A 19778-nucleotide genomic window follows, 5' to 3' on the forward strand; every position below is an offset into this window, starting at 1 on the left:
AATATAACCATAACTATGTGTAAATACTGTTGATATTGTTTATTTGTATATAGTTTGCATGGTGTTGTCTTTATTTCATTTATATTACTCAGTATACTGTATTATATTTCCACATTGTTTATTGTTGTTTATTGGTGGAAGTGTGTGATGTCTTTACTTTGTTTTTGTAAATAAATGCTGTTCAAAGATTCCTATTCATCGCTTTGCTTTTAATTGCCTGAAGACTGGAGTGTGCAGTGTTTACTTAACTGAGGTCAGGGGCACTGTAAATCACAGCCAGCTTGTCTTTGAACACCAGGCTCCTGGGGGTCAGAGGAAGGTCAGGGCAGGTGCATGCTCCTCATATGAACTCTGACTCTGGTTCATTCAGAGGCTATTACAAATACATTTACACTATTGTTACATTAATAACAAATAGTAGGCTCAAATAAATAATTTATAATAAAATATGTATGCTTCAAGTTGACTAGACAGTAATTATATCTCATTTTAAACTATTTGCATTGTGCACAGTCACTTCTCTAGACCTAGTACACATTATATAGACTTTATTGCCAAATAAACGTTATATTTATTGACAAATAAATAAAGGTTTGGAAACAGTTTGTCAAAACAGTGTAACATTGTTAAACAATCCAGGAAGCAAATTGCTCTATTGGGTGGGACTATATAATGGATACAATGTCGCGGAAGAATGGAACTGTTATAGTCTGTTCTATCTTCTCAAGAAGCGTACACACTTAGTACTGTTTCAACCCAACCGGGTGATAGACTTTAATAAAACTGTGGCGTGAAAGGTTCATTCAGCTCGGTCTGATAACTCGGGCGGTGTCACATAAAAACAAGTCCGTGTGTCAACATGGAACTAAACAATAGTTCCTATTGTTACAGGCACGAGCGTCTGCTTCAAACAAAGATCGTGGGATCGAATCAGACTCTGGTATACACGTCGTTTTTAATCTCTGAACCGTAGTATGCTCAAATGTTACTGGAGCATCCTCCATTCACTTTTCCGTGAAAACTCGCCTCCTTTTAACGTCATTTGCGTCTTTTTCGCGTGTGCCGGGGGCGCAAAGATTGGGCCCCATCTTTTGCGCAGCGAGCGCTCTACCATTTGAGCTAATCCCCCATCTGTACTCATGCAATCATATCTTTGCTCGTCGGGATGAAAACCGGTTAAAAATGTGACCTTGTGATATGATCGCAGCTTTGTCCTACGTCCTTGAACACATCGCCTGCCACTGGTTTCTGTAGTGTAGTGGTTATCACGTTCGCCTCACACGCGAAAGGTCCCCAGTTCGAAACTGGGCGGAAACAATGCTTTACTCACAGGTAACATTATTCTGATAAGATACATGGTCACTCACTGCTTCCTATGTTGGTTCAATAAAACATGAATAACAATCCGTAGTTTGTGTTATATTGTGATGTTAGTCAGGTTTGATTCTCTGACACTGGGTTCATTGATATTGTTGATATTCATATTTTCACTGGACTCGCTGACCAGTACAGATGGAAGAATATTTTCAGCACCTTCGTCTTGTCTTTGTACACTTTTATGAAAGGGCAACAAAGATATATTTCTGTTTTAAGTTTCATCACCTCAACCTGCAAGAATTAAGCTCCAATCTTCTCAAGACAGCAAAAGAAGATCATAACAGCTTAACTGTCATGCCCATTTTAATTTAGTATTTTCTTACTAAGGCATCAAAATCTTGCCGACACATTTAATCACACACCCATTTCAATTCAACGTTTGTTTAAAGGCATCAAAACTTAAGTCTATGCCCACTTTTGCTAATCAGTATTTGCTATAAGGACATTCATGGGCCATCAAAACAACAATCGAACCATTTAACTGTGCAACACCCATTTTCACGATTTACAAGAACCTTTTTCAAATGTACGCCATTTGAAACAGTGTAGAAAAATATGAAAATGTTGAGACGGGAAAAGGGGACATGATTGCAGCACAGAGGCACTAACAGTGAAGCCTATCTCTGTCTTGGTTTTTTCCTGTCTTATCCCGGTTTGGCTTTAGAAAGGCGCTTCTCTCGGAGATTACACTTGCCCTGTTGCTACGGGCGCTCGTCAAGTCACCCGTAATGCTGAACACTCATTCAGCAAAAGCCTGAGATGCAGGCATCACTAGTAAATCAAGAGCCGGAGGCTTCAAAGTCACATCCGCCACTGAGTTCTGTGCCAACCAAAAGTCTAAGCCATGTTGAAACACCGGTTTCTGGCAGAGAATCATGGCCTCGGACTTTGAGGTGCTGATCCGCATCCCCGCCGCTTCACACTCGGCGGAGACAAGGGACCGCCCTGGTGGAGTCCAACACCCACCGGAAACGAGTTTGACTTTGTGCCGAGTATGCGGACACAGCTCTCACTTTGGTTATACAGGGACCGAATGGCTCGTATCAACGAGCCCGGTGCCCCATACTCCTGCAGTGCCTCCCACAGAGCCCCTCGGGGGACACGGTGGTAGGCCTTCTCCAGATCTACAAAACACACGTCGACTGGTAGGTCGAACTCCCATGACCCCCTCAGCAGCTCCGCAAGAGTAAAGAGCTGGTCTACTGTTCAGCGTTCGAGACGGAATCCGCACTGCTGCTCCTGAATCCGAGGTTCGACAATCGGTTGGAGCCTCCTTTCCAGCCCCCTAGAGTAGACTTTCCCGGGGAGGCTGAGAAGTGTGACACCCCTGTAGTTGGAGCACACTCTCCGGTCCCCCTTTTTGAAAATGGGGACCACCACCCCGGTCTGCCACTCCGCGGGTACCGTACCGATGCCCACGCGACATTGTAGGGATGTGTCAACCAAGATGGTCCAAGAATGTCCAGAGCCTTCAGCATCTCAGGGTGAATCTCGGCCACACCTGGCGCCTTGCCACCAAGGAGCTCCTGAGCTACCTCGGCGACCTCTGCCACGGATATGGACGAAGATTCGCCCAAGTCTTCAGGCTCTGCCTCCCTCACAGAGGACGTGTTTACCGGGTTCAGGAGTTCCTCAAAGTGCTCCTTCCACCGGCCGACAATATCCTCAGTACGGGTCAACAGTTCTCCGCCCCGACTGTGCACAACCTGAGCAAATCCCTGTGTTCCCTTCCTGAGGCGCCGGATGGTTTGCCAGAACCTCCTTGAGGCCAACCGAAAGTCCTCCTCCATAGCCTCCCTGAACTCCTCCCACACCCGAGTTTTTGCCTCCGCGACTGCCGCAGACGCCGCCCTTTTGGCCAACCGGTACCCGTCGGCCGCTTCAGGAGACCTCCGAGCAAGCCAAGCCCGAAAGGCCTCCTTCTTCAGCCTGACGGCTTCCCTCACCGCCGGTGTCCACCAGCGGGTTGCGACAGGCACCAGTGACCTTCAGGCCACAGCTCCGAACAGCCGCTTCTGCAATGGAGGCTTTGAACATGGACCACTCGGACTCCATGTCCCCAACCTCCCCCAGGATGCAGGAGAAGCTCTTCCGGAGGTGGAAGTTGAAAAGCCCATGGACAGGGTCCTCCGTCAGACACTCCCAGTTCACCCACACTACACGTTTGGGTTTGCCAGGTCTGTCCGCCAGCCTTCCCCGCCATCGGATCCAACTCACCACCAGGTGGTGATCAGTTGACAGCTCTGCTCCTCTCTTCACCCGAGTGTCCAAAACATACGGCCGCGCAGATCTGATGATACGACTATGAAGTCGATCATCGACCTTTGACCTCAGGTGTTCTGGTAGCAGGTACACTTATGAGCAGCCTTATGCTTGAACATGGTGTTCGTTATGGTCAATCCATGACTAGCGCGAAAGTCCAATAACAAGACACCACTCGAGTTCAGATCGGGTAGGCCATTCCTCCCAATCACACCCCTCCAAGTTTCTCCATTGTTGCCTATTTATTATATTATTATTGCCTATATATATATATATATATATATATATATATATATATATATATATATATGTATATTAATGTCAGCTTAGGCAAAAAGTTAGTGTTAGCTTAAGTTAACTCCTCGCGCTTCTCAAATAGTGTGAGGACACCCACATATTAGGTTTCAGTCTCACCGTTGGCTTAAGGTTACTTACGTCTACATGTAATTTAATCCTAAAACTCACTGCACATGCTGTCGTATCAATCTCCATTTGTATATTTAGTTTGTCAGACACCGCAGGATGGCGGGTCTTCAGGTGTGTTCCAAAGTGGTCAAACAGCGTCTCTACAATGCCGTTAGTGGCTAAAAATATATGACAGCCACAGTGTGACTGGAGACACTGAAAGTGTGATTGGCTCAGTGTGGTCACAAGACCGTCTTCACCTTCCTCGTCAGTATAGTGGACAGTATCTCCGCCTGTCACGCGGAAGACCGGGGTTCGATTCCCCGACGGGGAGTGAAGAAGGTTTTCCAGTTTCTTGTTTAGAAGTCTATCTTTCTGGAATGGCAGTCGGGGTGAAAATGGGCTGAAAGTTTGACCTTACGATGTGATCGTAGCTTTGTGCTACGTCCTTGAAGGCGTCACCAACCACTGGTTTCCGTAGTGTAGCGGTCATCACGTTCGCCTAACACGCGAAAGGTCCCCAGTTTGAAACTGGGCGGAAACAATGTTTTACTCACAGGTAACATTATTCTGGTAAAATACATGGTCACTCACTGCTTCATATGTTGGTTCAATAAAACATGAATAACAATCCATAGTTAGTGTTATATTGTGACGTTGCACTGTAAATCACAGCAGCTTGTCTTTGAACACTAGGCTCCTGGGGGTCAGAGGGAGGTCAGGGCAGGTGCACGCTCCTCATATGAACTCTGACTCAGCTTCATTCAGAGGCTATTACAAATACATTTACACTATTGTTACATTAATAACAAATAGTAGGCTCAAGTAAATAATTTATAATAAGAATATGTATCCTTCAAGTTGGCTAAACAGTAATTATATCTCATTTTACACTATTTGCATTGTGCACAGTCACTTCTCTAGGCCTAGTACACATTATATCGACTTTATTGCCAAATAAACGTTATATTTATTGACAAATAAATAAAGATTTGGAAACAGAGTTTGTCAAAACAGTGTAACACTGTTAAACAATCCAGGAAGCAAATACACCTGGCATAGCTTTAATGTTATGGATGAAAGAATCTGCTCTATTGGGTGGGACTATATAATGGATACAATGTCGCGGAAGAATGGCACTAGCGTCTGCTTAAAACAAGGATCGTGAGATCGCAACAGACTCTGGTATACACGTTGTTTTAATCTCTGAACCGTAGTACGCTCAAATGTTACTGGAGCATCCTCCATTCACTTTTCCGTGAAAACTCGCCTCCTTTTTACGTCATTTGTGTCATTTTCGCATGTGCGAGGGGGCGAGAAGATTGGGCCCCATCTTATCAGTTTATCGATAGACACTATAATTTACCTATGTTCCAATTGCAGCAAGAACTAATGTTATCTGAGTAGTAAATGTATTGGAGGATGCGGGCATTGATCCCGCTACCTCTCGCTTGCGCCTGCTGCACTCTGCTGTTAGAGCAAAGTAAGCCCAAAGTAAGCCCAAAGTAAGCCCGAGCCAACCAATCAGCGCAGGACCTCAAGCAAAGTAAGCCCAAAGTAAGCCCAAAACAGCCAACCAGCGCACGACCTCATGTTCCGTTGGGCCAATCACGTCCAGAGCCTGTGGGCTTACTTTTGACCAATCACGTTCCATCTTCCGGATCCTTTTTAAGCTCTCGGAGGAAAATGATAAACGGTCATCCACAGCTGTCAGGGCTATCTTTTAGCAAGCGGTAAGTGTAAACATATTCCATTTTTCAGCAGCTAAATGTGTCTTAGACAGTAACTGTATCCTGTTGTTGTTAGCGTGACATGTTTATTGCGAAAAACAGCACTTTGGTAATGCCTAGTGTGACGTTGATGCTAAAATATTGGGTACACAACAAAGAGAGCACATAATACCGACTTTTCTGTGATGTACATCTCTCTTTCACTAGTTGGTTCAGAGTATATAGCGCTCGGGGAGTAGCTAACGTAAGTTTAGAATGATCTCGTCATAATAAGGCTTTAAATAAATGCCCACCTCAAACCTCTTATTCACTGTGTGCACCCCAGTATAATTATGGGATCACCTGTCATAAAATGACTATTTGTACATGGTATTACACCAACAAGAGTATACCAACAAGTGTTATTGTTTTAACAATTAACAAAATTATCACTGTATTTTTTTTAAAATACAAAATAAATGTACGTCACGCTTAATTTAAATCAACGCGGTTGCGTTTGGGTGGGCGGGCTGGCTGCTGTCACGACAGTGCAGGTAGTACAACAAAACTAAAAATGATAAGATTGTACAGTATTTCATGACAATTAATACCACTAATTTAATACAATTACTTAGTACTGTTTCAGGGGAGCAGGGAATTGCCCATTTGTAAGTTCTTTGAATGCTGAGTGAAAAATGTGATATAAATCCAATGTTATGATTATTTTATAATTTAAAAGAATGTCTATAAATATAACCATCTGTTTATGGCTGTTTCCTCTCAGATTATGTATGCATACCCAGTGCTTCGCAAAACTCCTCAGGGGCGACTCCTCATGGGGCCAACTGAAGAGGCAAACCGGAGTGAGATTGTGGTGGCAGGGAGAGCCAGGAGCAAGGACGAGGTTCTGGCCGAGGCCACTGCCTTCGTGAGGCAAAACGGAGGGGATCCCGGGGACCAGTTCCTGGTTCTGGCTCACTGCAGGATCCAGCTGGGGAAGTACCAGGGCCAGAGGTTCCGGTGGCTGCTTGAGAATGCGCTGGGTTATGGGGTCTACCTGGTCAGCAGCATTATGGCGGAAGAGGAGAGGGACAACCCGCTGTCAGCCAGTAAACACCTGTTCCTCAGGTACACCTCCCAGATCAGGGAGATAGGGGAGGCTGTGGAGGTGTACCAGAGAAAACAGGCCATGCTGCAGGAGGCCCAGAGGACCGGAGACTCTGGCTGTCTAATGGTGGAGTTTGGCGACTTCAGGGGCAGGTCCATGAAGGAGGTGTATGAGGACCAAAGCAAGGAAGCCCAGGCTCTCATCACCTACCTGAAAAAGGCAACAGCCAGGCCAAACACCAACATGGCCCTCTTCAAAGCATATGTGCTGAAGAGGCAGGCTTCGGCTCCAGCCCCTGTGCCCACCACCATTGCCACTGCACCTGCCCCCACTGCTGCTGTGTCTGCTGCTGCCACCATGCCCACTGCCACTGTGTCTGTTCCTCCTCCACCTGCTGCAACACAGAGCAGGCTCCAGGTTGCTGCCACTGTGAAGGCCCTGCTGGCGCGGGGGAAGCCTTTGTCTGCTTCACAGCTGGCACAAAAAATATTGTCTCCAGCCAAACCCTGTAAGTACTAAGGTGATTTGCAAGCATTAAAATTATTAGTTTATATTCAGTATATCAAACTTACAGACGTCTGTTTTAAATCACAGCTGCAGTGCCACGTTGCCCCCCTTCGTCACAGTCCACAGCCCAGAGACAGCTCTTTACCTGTGGTGAGTATCAGTTTATGTGTACAGGTGTGCTGGTGACATGTGCTTAGTTTTCTATATTATTTTACAGACACTGCTGCTGGGGATTTTTTTGAGGAGGAAGACGACCAGGAGATGGTGATGGTGGCCTCACAGGCTGAGGAACAACTTCCTCAAGGTATCTAATCCCAAACAATGTTTCACAAACAATTTCATAAAATAAAAATATTTTTTAATTACATTAAATGTTCTTTTCTTTTACAATACAGAGAAATGGCACTTATCAAGTGTCAAGCTACATTTACTCTTTGAGTGCACTTCATCAAAGCAAAAAGGGAACTTAAAGGTGTATGTAAACTGTATTTCTTTCATTTTTGTCACAATCACTGACCAAAGCTCATTCCTCATCTCACACCTCCATTCTTCATCTCACACCTCCCCTAAGTGTGGCTGCAGAATGTTGTAGTTTATAGGTGCTCACAGTATGTGTTAGAGCTGCTTTGCTTCATACTTGGCTGATCCATCCCACTTTTCTTTTTGTATTTGACCTAATGGTGCTTGGGTGAAAAACAGGATGATATTCACAGCTTCCTTCCATAACTCCAGTGTTTCATCATCATGTCGCCTTGCTACTAATCAGACATGCTTTCTACTAATGGTTGTAGTCGTAGTGGCTGTCCAGCAGTGCTGAGAAAGACATGCAGTGAAAATCTTTACATAAAAACAATAAACTAATTGTTTTGTCTCTTCTTGCGCAGCCACTGCTGCCTCAAGAGAGCCTGCTCGCGCCCCTGTTCCTGCCCTGGCCCCGGCCCCTGCTCCTCCAGCTGTGTGGACTCCTGGCCCGGTGTTCCATCCCCCTGCAGAGCTTCCTGTCCACTGGAATGAGCACCTCCCATCATTCCAGCAAGACTGGATCAGGAAGACTCTGTTCAGGGCCAACGCTAAAACAGGGAAGCCAGAGCTGATACCAAATCCCAACTTCTGGTGTTACCCTCCCCAGCCCCCGACCATCTTCACTCAGCCTCCTGCCTCTCCTGACCTCTTCTTCTGCCGCCCTCTGTTCCTCTGGATGCCCCTGAAGATGTGCTCCATCCCACTCGTCTGTGTCCAGCCAGCCTGCAATAACCACAAGTTGACAGCTGCTGGGCTCTACCGCACTGTGCGCAAGGTTCTGGACATAGATGGGTGGTATGATATGGCCACAGAGTATCTAGAGTGCAAGGGGTGCAAGAAGAAGTATCCAGCTTGGTCTGAGGACATCCTGGGACAGCTCGACATGGGACACCGCAGAAAATTCCCCGCCATTCTGACATACAGGTATAACACATTCATGTACGATGTACAGTGTACGATAATGTGTTTGTACTGTATACAATAGAATACATTGCTTTACTGCCATTAACATTAAAATAATAAGATGTGACATTGAACAGAATTTTTTGACTGTTTGTAGGTACTCGTGTGACTACCGTGTGGTCATAATGATGCGGGAGAGGACCCAGGGCAACAGTGTCACGCAGCTTTACAAAAAGCTGCAAGAGGTGCACAGTGCAGCATGGACATGCCGTACGTTTGAGTACTTCACTGCCTGTGAGCCTTTCGCTGACTCCTCCATCATTGAACCTCCAGTGTTCTCTGAGCCTCCGCCCCTCCCGCCCCTCCCTAAACCCAAGTGGCTGTTGTCTGTGTATGCCAGGGACGTCCTCTCGCGGCTACCCGAGGTCAAGGCCAAAATAACCTCCGTCTTTGGCTCCGTCCTCAAGGTGGATTCCACCAAAAGGGTAAAAAAAAAAAAAAAAAGTCAAGTTTGAATGATTCTGTGAGTGTGCATTTATCTTATATTTTTGTTACATTTGTTTATTTCACTGTTTTTTTATATAGGTTACCAAAAAACTTGCCGGTTCTGCTGCCAACACTGCTGGCTGGTGCACTAACGTGGGCAATGAGCACGGCCAGGTTTTGGTGTCAGTGCTCACAGCTGCAGAGGGGCATGGACTGTGGCCTATGGCAGCAGGTCTCATGAAGAGGTACAGGGAGGCAGGAGTGGCACCACCTGCTATCATGTACGTGGACAGAGACTGCTGCAGCCCACATGCACATGGACAGTCTCAGGTAAAAGCCATGTTTGCAGAGTGGAATGAGCTCCAAGTGCGCCTGGACATTTGGCACTTCATGAGGCGTTTTGCAGCAGGGGTCACAACGGAGGCTCATCAGCTCTATGGCACCTTCATGGCTCGACTTTCCAAATGCATCTTTGAGCTGGACCCAGATGATGTGGCTGCTCTTCGGCTGGCCAAACAGGGGGAGCTACTGGCCAGAGGAGTTCGTCCAGTCTCAGAGAAGGCCCTGGATAAGCTGATCAGCCGGAAGGAGTTGGCGCTGCACTGCCGCAAGAGGACCAGAGGAGTGGAGGAGACCACCAGGAGGATTAAGGCGCTCATTGATGAGATGGACAGTGAGAAGGGGAGGGACACTCTGGGAGTACCACTGCTGGACCACGAGCGTATCCAGCAGGTCTGGATAGACCAGCAGAGACACATCACCTGTATTCAGGACCCAGAGCGCTTCCCTCTGTACATGAAGACAGGCACACTGAAGAAGGGTGGTGTGGAGCTCTGCTGCTACCGGTGTGCTCGTGGCTCCACTTCGTTGGAGTCCTTCCACCTCCATTTAAATCGCTTCATCCCAGGTGGGTTATTTTTTCAGGCAAACTGCCATTTTAAAGTTGACGATTTTTGTTCTGAAATATAGAGTACATGTATTTTATTTTTCTTTGTTTAACCTCCAGGGACCAGTGCCAGTGACTCGCACTTCCAGGCCTATCTCCTGGAAGGCCTGATGCGCTGGAACGATGACCGGATGGAGGAGGCAGTAAGGGGAAAGTCTGATCTGAGGACCTACAGCAGCTCTGAGAGGGAGGCAATGGACCAGCTGAGCCGCAAGGTCCTGAAGAGGTCCTTGGACGAGCGCTACCGACCTCCTGGGGCATACACAGGCAAGAATTATTAATGTTAACTCAGATATGTTAACAAAAACAGATGTATTATACAGGTTCATCCTGAAATACATCTATGGGATTCTTATTTCTTGCAACAAAACATTATCACTAATATGGAGAGTTTGAGTGTGTATTTCAATACTTTTTTTCAAATACTTCATTATAGTAAGGTGTATTGTACTTTGTATGTGTGCTCTTTTGCAGGGGAGCTGATAGGTATGGAATACCTGTACAGTCAGTCAGGTAAATCCCTGACTGTCATGGATAACCAGGTGGAAGAGGATCGACTGGTGGAGCAGATGGATGATGAGGAGGTGCAGGATGAAGGCTTTGTGGAGGAGGAACCTGAGGACATCACAGTGCCCGTCCTCTATGACCCCTCTGAGACTGTCCCAGTTCACAGCAGTAGCCCCCAGGCCTTCAACCCCTCTAACTCTGCATCAGGACCACCCTCACCACAGCCATCCACATCCAGCCAAAGCCTGCCTCCACCACAGCAACCTCCTGGGCCTTCTCCTCAACGTCCTGCCGGGCCTCCTGTGCACCCTCCTCTTCAGCACCCTGCTGGGCCTCCTCTGAACCCTCCTACACAGCGCCCTGCCGAGCCTCTTCTGGACCATCCTCTGCAGCACCCTGCCGGGCCTCCTCTACACCCTTCTGCCGAGCCGAGTGCAGCCTCTGACCCTACAACATCAACTGGGTCCAGTGATGCACTCCAGGCTCCCGTAAGTAGGCTACTCATTGGTACTTTTTATTTGCTTTTTTCCTTTGAGATTTCACATGCTGTTTTATATTTTAATACTTCTTTTTTGCAGGCTGCAGTTCTTGGACCCGATGGCATCGCTGGGTGGGATAAGGTCCAGAATTTGGCCGAGTACCTGGTGTCCATCCGTCAGGCACTCTACCTGGACGAGCAGCAGGTCACAGAGGTCATCCGCCTGTGGAGTGCTCTTCCTGATGGGGACAAGAGGAGGATCCAGTATCAGCCCAGACACCAGCCCAAGCTCGCCCACGGACGCTTCAAGGCCCCCATGAACACAGGAGTGACACCGGGTGTGGACAGTGTGAAGAGGTGCCTGATTGGTCATCCAGGAGGGCCGGCTCAGTGGCCCAGCACTAGTCGCTTAGTTGAGGCCATGTGCATCAAGCTTTGTGCACTGCACAAGTCTCCAACTAAGAAGGATGGAGTCCGCCTTCCTCGGTGGACAAAGGTGTTAAATGACTACCACCACATCCGAGACCTGGTGCTGAACTGCCACACCCTGATGGAGGCCACCTCTCTTCAACTTTTTGTACTGAATCAGAGGACTCTTACTCAGTGGTAAGCACAATAGTTTCAAAAATTGACATTTGAAAAGTACAGCAGTCATTTAATGATTAAAATTGTATGTTTGCAGGTTTAATCGAAGGGAGAACACCCAGGAGCTGAGTGTCCTTACCCAGGGTCTTGCTGCAGAAGACCGCATTGCTGTGGCCACTTCACAGCTTCCTGCTCCGCGGGAAAGGCTGAATGAGGCTCCCTCCACATCAGGGCCCCGACATGAGTTTGTCCTTCCTCCAAACAGAGCGGGACAGGCTCTTAAGCTGCGGCCGGGCAGACGACCTGCTAGTGCCACAGTTGTTCGGCCCATCGCACCAGCAGCTCCTCCTCCTCCTCCTCTCCCAGCTCCTGCACCACTGCCCCCATCCTTTATAGTGAACCCTGTGCCGGTGGTCATGGGAGCAAGTGCAGGTAGCCCCTCTGCAGCTCCTGTCCTGGCTCCAACTCCAGTGTTTCCTGCTGCACCAGTAGCTCCTGCCCCCACTGCCTCTGTGTCTGTGTCCCGCTTCACACAGAGGAACAGGCGACGCAGGGCAGAAGAGGAGGCCAGTGGAGCCCACAAAAGAAAGTATGTGCGTAATGTGGCATTCAACAAGTGCACCAAGTGTGGGCAGCCCAAAACAAAAGAGTTTGGCCATAGCCGCTTCGGGAGTGCCACTTTTTGCCCCACTTTCTCAGGTGGCAAATCTTTAGAGGAGTGGCTGGCAGAACAGCGCCAGCAGAAGAAACCAGGAAACCCACCCCCCTAATCTGGAGGTGGACACACACTTGTAAATATAACCATAACTATGTGTAAATACTGTTGATATTGTTTATTTGTATATAGTTTGCATGGTGTTGTCTTTATTTCATTTATATTACTCAGTATACTGTATTATATTTCCACATTGTTTATTGTTGTTTATTGGTGGAAGTGTGTGATGTCTTTACTTTGTTTTTGTAAATAAATGCTGTTCAAAGATTCCTATTCATCGCTTTGCTTTTAATTGCCTGAAGACTGGAGTGTGCAGTGTTTACTTAACTGAGGTCAGGGGCACTGTAAATCACAGCAGCTTGTCTTTGAACACCAGGCTCCTGGGGGTCAGAGGAAGGTCAGGGCAGGTGCATGCTCCTCATATGAACTCTGACTCTGGTTCATTCAGAGGCTATTACAAATACATTTACACTATTGTTACATTAATAACAAATAGTAGGCTCAAATAAATAATTTATAATAAAATATGTATGCTTCAAGTTGACTAGACAGTAATTATATCTCATTTTAAACTATTTGCATTGTGCACAGTCACTTCTCTAGACCTAGTACACATTATATAGACTTTATTGCCAAATAAACGTTATATTTATTGACAAATAAATAAAGGTTTGGAAACAGTTTGTCAAAACAGTGTAACATTGTTAAACAATCCAGGAAGCAAATATATCTTGCATAGCTGAAATGTTATGGATGAAAGAATCTGCTCTATTGGGTGGGACTATATAATGGATACAATGTCGCGGAAGAATGGAACTGTTATAGTCTGTTCTATCTTCTCAAGAAGCGTACACACTTAGTACTGTTTCAACCCAACCGGGTGATAGACTTTAATAAAACTGTGGCGTGAAAGGTTCATTCAGCTCGGTCTGATAACTCGGGCGGTGTCACATAAAAACAAGTCCGTGTGTCAACATGGAACTAAACAATAGTTCCTATTGTTACAGGCACGAGCGTCTGCTTCAAACAAAGATCGTGGGATCGAATCAGACTCTGGTATACACGTCGTTTTTAATCTCTGAACCGTAGTATGCTCAAATGTTACTGGAGCATCCTCCATTCACTTTTCCGTGAAAACTCGCCTCCTTTTAACGTCATTTGCGTCTTTTTCGCGTGTGCCGGGGGCGCAAAGATTGGGCCCCATCTTATGCTAAGCGAGCGCTCTACCATTTGAGCTAATCCCCCATCTGTACTCATGCAATCATATCTTTGCTCGTCGGGATGAAAACCGGTTAAAAATGTGACCTTGTGATATGATCGCAGCTTTGTCCTACGTCCTTGAACACATCGCCTGCCACTGGTTTCTGTAGTGTAGTGGTTATCACGTTCGCCTCACACGCGAAAGGTCCCCAGTTCGAAACTGGGCGGAAACAATGCTTTACTCACAGGTAACATTATTCTGATAAGATACATGGTCACTCACTGCTTCCTATGTTGGTTCAATAAAACATGAATAACAATCCGTAGTTTGTGTTATATTGTGATGTTAGTCAGGTTTGATTCTCTGACACTGGGTTCATTGATATTGTTGATATTCATATTTTCACTGGACTCGCTGACCAGTACAGATGGAAGAATATTTTCAGCACCTTCGTCTTGTCTTTGTACACTTTTATGAAAGGGCAACAAAGATATATTTCTGTTTTAAGTTTCATCACCTCAACCTGCAAGAATTAAGCTCCAATCTTCTCAAGACAGCAAAAGAAGATCATAACAGCTTAACTGTCATGCCCATTTTAATTTAGTATTTTCTTACTAAGGCATCAAAATCTTGCCGACACATTTAATCACACACCCATTTCAATTCAACGTTTGTTTAAAGGCATCAAAACTTAAGTCTATGCCCACTTTTGCTAATCAGTATTTGCTATAAGGACATTCATGGGCCATCAAAACAACAATCGAACCATTTAACTGTGCAACACCCATTTTCACGATTTACAAGAACCTTTTTCAAATGTACGCCATTTGAAACAGTGTAGAAAAATATGAAAATGTTGAGACGGGAAAAGGGGACATGATTGCAGCACAGAGGCACTAACAGTGAAGCCTATCTCTGTCTTGGTTTTTTCCTGTCTTATCCCGGTTTGGCTTTAGAAAGGCGCTTCTCTCGGAGATTACACTTGCCCTGTTGCTACGGGCGCTCGTCAAGTCACCCGTAATGCTGAACACTCATTCAGCAAAAGCCTGAGATGCAGGCATCACTAGTAAATCAAGAGCCGGAGGCTTCAAAGTCACATCCGCCACTGAGTTCTGTGCCAACCAAAAGTCTAAGCCATGTTGAAACACCGGTTTCTGGCAGAGAATCATGGCCTCGGACTTTGAGGTGCTGATCCGCATCCCCGCCGCTTCACACTCGGCGGAGACAAGGGACCGCCCTGGTGGAGTCCAACACCCACCGGAAACGAGTTTGACTTTGTGCCGAGTATGCGGACACAGCTCTCACTTTGGTTATACAGGGACCGAATGGCTCGTATCAACGAGCCCGGTGCCCCATACTCCTGCAGTGCCTCCCACAGAGCCCCTCGGGGGACACGGTGGTAGGCCTTCTCCAGATCTACAAAACACACGTAGACTGGTAGGTCGAACTCCCATGACCCCCTCAGCAGCTCCGCAAGAGTAAAGAGCTGGTCTACTGTTCAGCGTTCGAGACGGAATCCGCACTGCTGCTCCTGAATCCGAGGTTCGACAATCGGTTGGAGCCTCCTTTCCAGCCCCCTAGAGTAGACTTTCCCGGGGAGGCTGAGAAGTGTGACACCCCTGTAGTTGGAGCACACTCTCCGGTCCCCCTTTTTGAAAATGGGGACCGCCACCCCGGTCTGCCACTCCGCGGGTACCGTACCGATGCCCACGCGACATTGTAGGGATGTGTCAACCAAGATGGTCCAAGAATGTCCAGAGCCTTCAGCATCTCAGGGTGAATCTCGGCCACACCTGGCGCCTTGCCACCAAGGAGCTCCTGAGCTACCTCGGCGACCTCTGCCACGGATATGGACGAAGATTCGCCCAAGTCTTCAGGCTCTGCCTCCCTCACAGAGGACGTGTTTACCGGGTTCAGGAGTTCCTCAAAGTGCTCCTTCCACCGGCCGACAATATCCTCAGTACGGGTCAACAGTTCTCCGCCCCGACTGTGCACAACCTGAGCAAATCCCTGTGTTCCCTTCCTGAGGCGCCGGATGGTTTGCCAGAACCTCCTTGAGGCCAACCGAAAGTCCTCCTCCATAGCCTCCCCGAACTCCTCCCACACCCGAGTTTTTGCCTCCGCGACTGCCGCAGACGCCGCCCTTTTGGCCAACCGGTACCCGTCGGCCGCTTCAGGAGACCTCCGAGCAAGCCAAGCCCGAAAGGCCTCCTTCTTCAGCCTGACGGCTTCCCTCACCGCCGGTGTCCACCAGCGGGTTGCGACAGGCACCAGTGACCTTCAGGCCACAGCTCCGAACAGCCGCTTCTGCAATGGAGGCTTTGAACATGGACCACTCGGACTCCATGTCCCCAACCTCCCCCAGGATGCAGGAGAAGCTCTTCCGGAGGTGGAAGTTGAAAAGCCCATGGACAGGGTCCTCCGTCAGACGCTCCCAGTTCACCCACACTACACGTTTGGGTTTGCCAGGTCTGTCCGCCAGCCTTCCCCGCCATCGGATCCAACTCACCACCAGGTGGTGAGCAGTTGACAGCTCTGCTCCTCTCTTCACCCGAGTGTCCAAAACATACGGCCGCGCAGATCTGATGATACGACTATGAAGTCGATCATCGACCTTTGACCTAAGGTGTTCTGGTAGCAGGTACACTTATGAGCAGCCTTATGCTTGAACATGGTGTTCGTTATGGTCAATCCATGACTAGCACGAAAGTCCAATAAAAAGACACCACTCGAGTTCAGATCGGGTAGGCCATTCCTCCCAATCACACCCCTCCAAGTTTCTCCATTGTTGCCTATTTATTATATTATTATTGCCTATATATATATATATATATATATATATATATATATATATATATGTATGTATATTAATGTCAGCTTAGGCAAAAAGTTAGTGTTAGCTTAAGTTAACTCCTCGCGCTTCTCAAATAGTGTGAGGACACCCACATATTAGGTTTCAGTCTCACCGTTGGCTTAAGGTTACTTACGTCTACATGTAATTTAATCCTAAAACTCACTGCACATGCTGTCGTATCAATCTCCATTTGTATATTTAGTTTGTCAGACACCGCAGGATGGCGGGTCTTCAGGTGTGTTCCAAAGTGGTCAAACAGCGTCTCTACAATGCCGTTAGTGGCTAAAAATATATGACAGCCATAGTGTGACTGGAGACACTGAAAGTGTGATTGGCTCAGTGTGGTCACAAGACCGTCTTCGCCTTCCTCGTTAGTATAGTGGACAGTATCTCCGCCTGTCACGCGGAAGACCGGGGTTCGATTCCCCGACGGGGAGTGAAGAAGGTTTTCCAGTTTCTTGTTTAGAAGTCTATCTTTCTGGAATGGCAGTCGGGGTGAAAATCGGCTGAAAGTTTGACCTTATGATGTGATCGTAGCTTTGTGCTACGTCCTTGAAGGCGTCACCAACCACTGGTTTCCGTAGTGTAGCGGTCATCACGTTCGCCTAACACGCGAAAGGTCCCCAGTTCGAAACTGGGCGGAAACAATGTTTTACTCACAGGTAACATTATTCTGGTAAAATACATGGTCACTCACTGCTTCATATGTTGGTTCAATAAAACATGAATAACAATCCATAGTTAGTGTTATATTGTGACGTTGCACTGTAAATCACAGCAGCTTGTCTTTGAACACTAGGCTCCTGGGGGTCAGAGGGAGGTCAGGGCAGGTGCACGCTCCTCATATGAACTCTGACTCAGCTTCATTCAGAGGCTATTACAAATACGTTTACACTATTGTTACATTAATAACAAATAGTAGGCTCAAGTAAATAATTTTTAATAAAAATATGTATCATTCAAGTTGGCTAAACAGTAATTATATCTCATTTTACACTATTTGCATTGTGCACAGTCACTTCTCTAGGCCTAGTACACATTATATCGACTTTATTGCCAAATAAACGTTATATTTATTGACAAATAAATAAAGATTTGGAAACAGAGTTTGTCAAAACAGTGTAACACTGTTAAACAATCCAGGAAGCAAATACACCTGGCATAGCTTTAATGTTATGGATGAAAGAATCTGCTCTATTGGGTGGGACTATATAATGGATACAATGTCGCGGAAGAATGGCACTAGCGTCTGCTTAAAACAAGGATCGTGAGATCGCAACAGACTCTGGTATACACGTTGTTTTAATCTCTGAACCGTAGTATGCTCAAATGTTACTGGAGCATCCTCCATTCACTTTTCCGTGAAAACTCGCCTCCTTTTTACGTCATTTGTGTCATTTTCGCGTGTGCGAGGGGGCGAGAAGATTGGGCCCCATCTTATCAGTTTATCGATAGACACTATAATTTACCTATGTTCCAATTGCAAGTGCAGCAAGAACTAATTCAATTCAATTCAATTCAATTTTATTTATATAGCGTCAATTACAGTCAACTCGTCTCAAGACGCTTTACAGAACCCAAATGCCTGACCCCCAGAGCAAGCCCAAAGGCGACAGTGGCAAGGAAAAACACCCTTTTAACAGGGAAGAAACCTCGAGCAGAACCCGGCTCTATATAGGGGGGACCCATCTGCCTGCTGGCCGGGCGGGTTGAGAAGGACAGAAGAGGGCAAGGGGGAGGGATGGGAGAAGAGGGAGGGGTGGGAAAGCAAGGAAAACACAACACACATTTGGATACATGCATGACAGGATATGTGACACAGACAAAGTATAAGCTAACATTGAAAACTGACTCATAATTTACTCTTATGATGTACGGCTCTGACATTAAACATACTCCATATATAGCTAGCAGTAAAATTCAAACAGTATGTAAGTTAGCATAACAGTATAGTGAAGGCAATGCAGAGTTGACTGGTGGAAAAAGGGAGTTGGAAGCAGAGGGCTGGAGGAAGGTCAGCAGCAGCATCCCACAGTGGACATGGTGGAGACTGGACCAGCTGGTGGAACATCAACCGCAGATCTGAAGCATCCAGCTCTGGGACCAGGGACACTCGGAGAAATAGCACAGGGGGAAACAGAGTGAATGTACTGCAATAACGGTATACATATTAAATGTAAAGGTAGATAGAGAAGGGCTCAGTGCGTCAAGAAAAGTCCCCCAGCAGCCTAGGCCTATAGCAGCATGACTAGAGGCAGAACGAAGGGACGTCCAAGAAGGAGTCAGCTGTGCAAATGAAGACACAAGCCGAACCCCTGTGGGTCACCCAGTCAGCCCCAACTATAAGATTTGTCAAAAAGGAACGTTTTAAGCCTGGTCTTAAAAATAGAGAGGGTGTCTGCCTCCCGAACCCAAACTGGGAGCAGGTTCCACAGGAGAGGCGCCTGATAACTGAAGGCTCTGCCTCCCATTCTACTTTTAGAAATTCTAGGAACAACAAGTAAGCCTGCAGCTTGAGAGCGAAGAGTTCTACTAGGATAATAAGGTACTATCAGATCTTTAAGATATGATGGAGATTGGTTATTAAGAGCTTTATATGTCAGAAGAAGGATTTTAAATTCTATTCTGGATTTAACAGGAAGCCAGTGAAGAGAAGCAAGTACAGGGGAAATATGATCTCTTTTGCTAACTCCTGTCAGTACTCTCGCAGCAGCGTTTTGGATCAACTGTAGATGTTTGAGAGAACTATTTGGACAACCCGATAATAAGGAATTGCAATAGTCAAGCCTGGAAGTAACAAAAGCATGAACTAATTTTTCTGCATCACTCTGAGACAGAATGTTCCTGATTTTTACAATATTACGCAGGTGAAAAAAGGAAGTCCTACAGACTTGCTTTATGTGTGAGTTAAAGGACATGTCCTGGTCAAAAATAACTCCAAGATTCCTCACAGTAGTACTGGAGGCCAATGTGATGCCATCCAGAGTAACTATTTGCTTTGAAAGTGAGTTTCTAAGATGTTTGGGGCCAAATACAAGGACTTCAGTTTTGTCTGAATTTAGCAGTAGGAAGTTAAAAGTCATCCAGGTTTTAATGTCCTTAAGACAATCTTGCAGTCTAGCTAACTGATCAGTTTCATCTGGCTTCATAGATAAATACAATTGTGTGTCATCTGCATAACAATGGAAGTTAATACAATGCTTCCTAATAATA

The 19778-nt window shown here is 46.5% G+C and overlaps 1 protein-coding gene, 1 long non-coding RNA gene and 5 other non-coding genes across 9 annotated transcripts; all 7 read left to right on the forward strand.

The window, feature by feature from the left end:
• The first annotated feature begins 1244 nt into the window (after positions 1-1244).
• On the forward strand, positions 1245-1317 carry trnav-cac (transfer RNA valine (anticodon CAC)). Its single transcript has one exon. It is a non-coding gene; the product is annotated as a tRNA-Val (tRNA).
• Positions 1318-4515: 3198 nt separating this feature from the next.
• On the forward strand, positions 4516-4588 carry trnav-aac (transfer RNA valine (anticodon AAC)). The gene has a single exon. It is a non-coding gene; the product is annotated as a tRNA-Val (tRNA).
• A 2561-nt stretch (positions 4589-7149) lies between these two features.
• Positions 7150-8972, forward strand: LOC127530371 (uncharacterized). Its single transcript, XR_007936984.1, has 3 exons — positions 7150-7369; positions 7456-7672; positions 7764-8972. It is a non-coding gene; the product is annotated as an uncharacterized LOC127530371 (long non-coding RNA).
• A 341-nt stretch (positions 8973-9313) lies between these two features.
• On the forward strand, positions 9314-12975 carry LOC127530328 (proline-rich protein 12-like). 3 transcript variants are annotated; one of them, XM_051936944.1, is made up of 4 exons: positions 9314-10186; positions 10286-11220; positions 11311-11816; positions 11893-12975. In XM_051936944.1, exons 2-4 carry the CDS (start codon positions 10609-10611, stop codon positions 12563-12565), a joined length of 1791 nt encoding a protein of 596 aa, XP_051792904.1. In that variant the 5' UTR covers positions 9314-10186; positions 10286-10608; the 3' UTR covers positions 12566-12975. The 3 variants fall into 2 exon arrangements, with proteins under 3 accessions (XP_051792904.1, XP_051792905.1, XP_051792903.1); XM_051936943.1 differs by having other exon boundaries at positions 10286-11816.
• An 895-nt stretch (positions 12976-13870) lies between these two features.
• On the forward strand, positions 13871-13943 carry trnav-cac (transfer RNA valine (anticodon CAC)). Its single transcript has one exon. It is a non-coding gene; the product is annotated as a tRNA-Val (tRNA).
• A 2987-nt stretch (positions 13944-16930) lies between these two features.
• On the forward strand, positions 16931-17002 carry trnad-guc (transfer RNA aspartic acid (anticodon GUC)). The gene has a single exon. It is a non-coding gene; the product is annotated as a tRNA-Asp (tRNA).
• A 137-nt stretch (positions 17003-17139) lies between these two features.
• trnav-aac (transfer RNA valine (anticodon AAC)) lies at positions 17140-17212 on the forward strand. The gene has a single exon. It is a non-coding gene; the product is annotated as a tRNA-Val (tRNA).
• Positions 17213-19778: the final 2566 nt, after the last annotated feature.

The sequence above is a fragment of the Acanthochromis polyacanthus genome, chromosome 16 (assembly GCF_021347895.1).
Source record: "Acanthochromis polyacanthus isolate Apoly-LR-REF ecotype Palm Island chromosome 16, KAUST_Apoly_ChrSc, whole genome shotgun sequence".
NCBI lineage: Eukaryota > Metazoa > Chordata > Actinopteri > Pomacentridae > Acanthochromis > Acanthochromis polyacanthus.

Excerpts from the sequence above, each read along its gene's own strand:
- LOC127530328 (XM_051936943.1), top strand. The coding sequence starts at position 10,609 with ATGGAGAGTTTGAGTGTGTATTTCAATACTTTTTTTCAAATACTTCAT. Across the intron at positions 11,817-11,892 it reads CAGAGGACTCTTACTCAGTG|GTTTAATCGAAGGGAGAACA; the intron begins GTAAGCACAATA and ends GTATGTTTGCAG.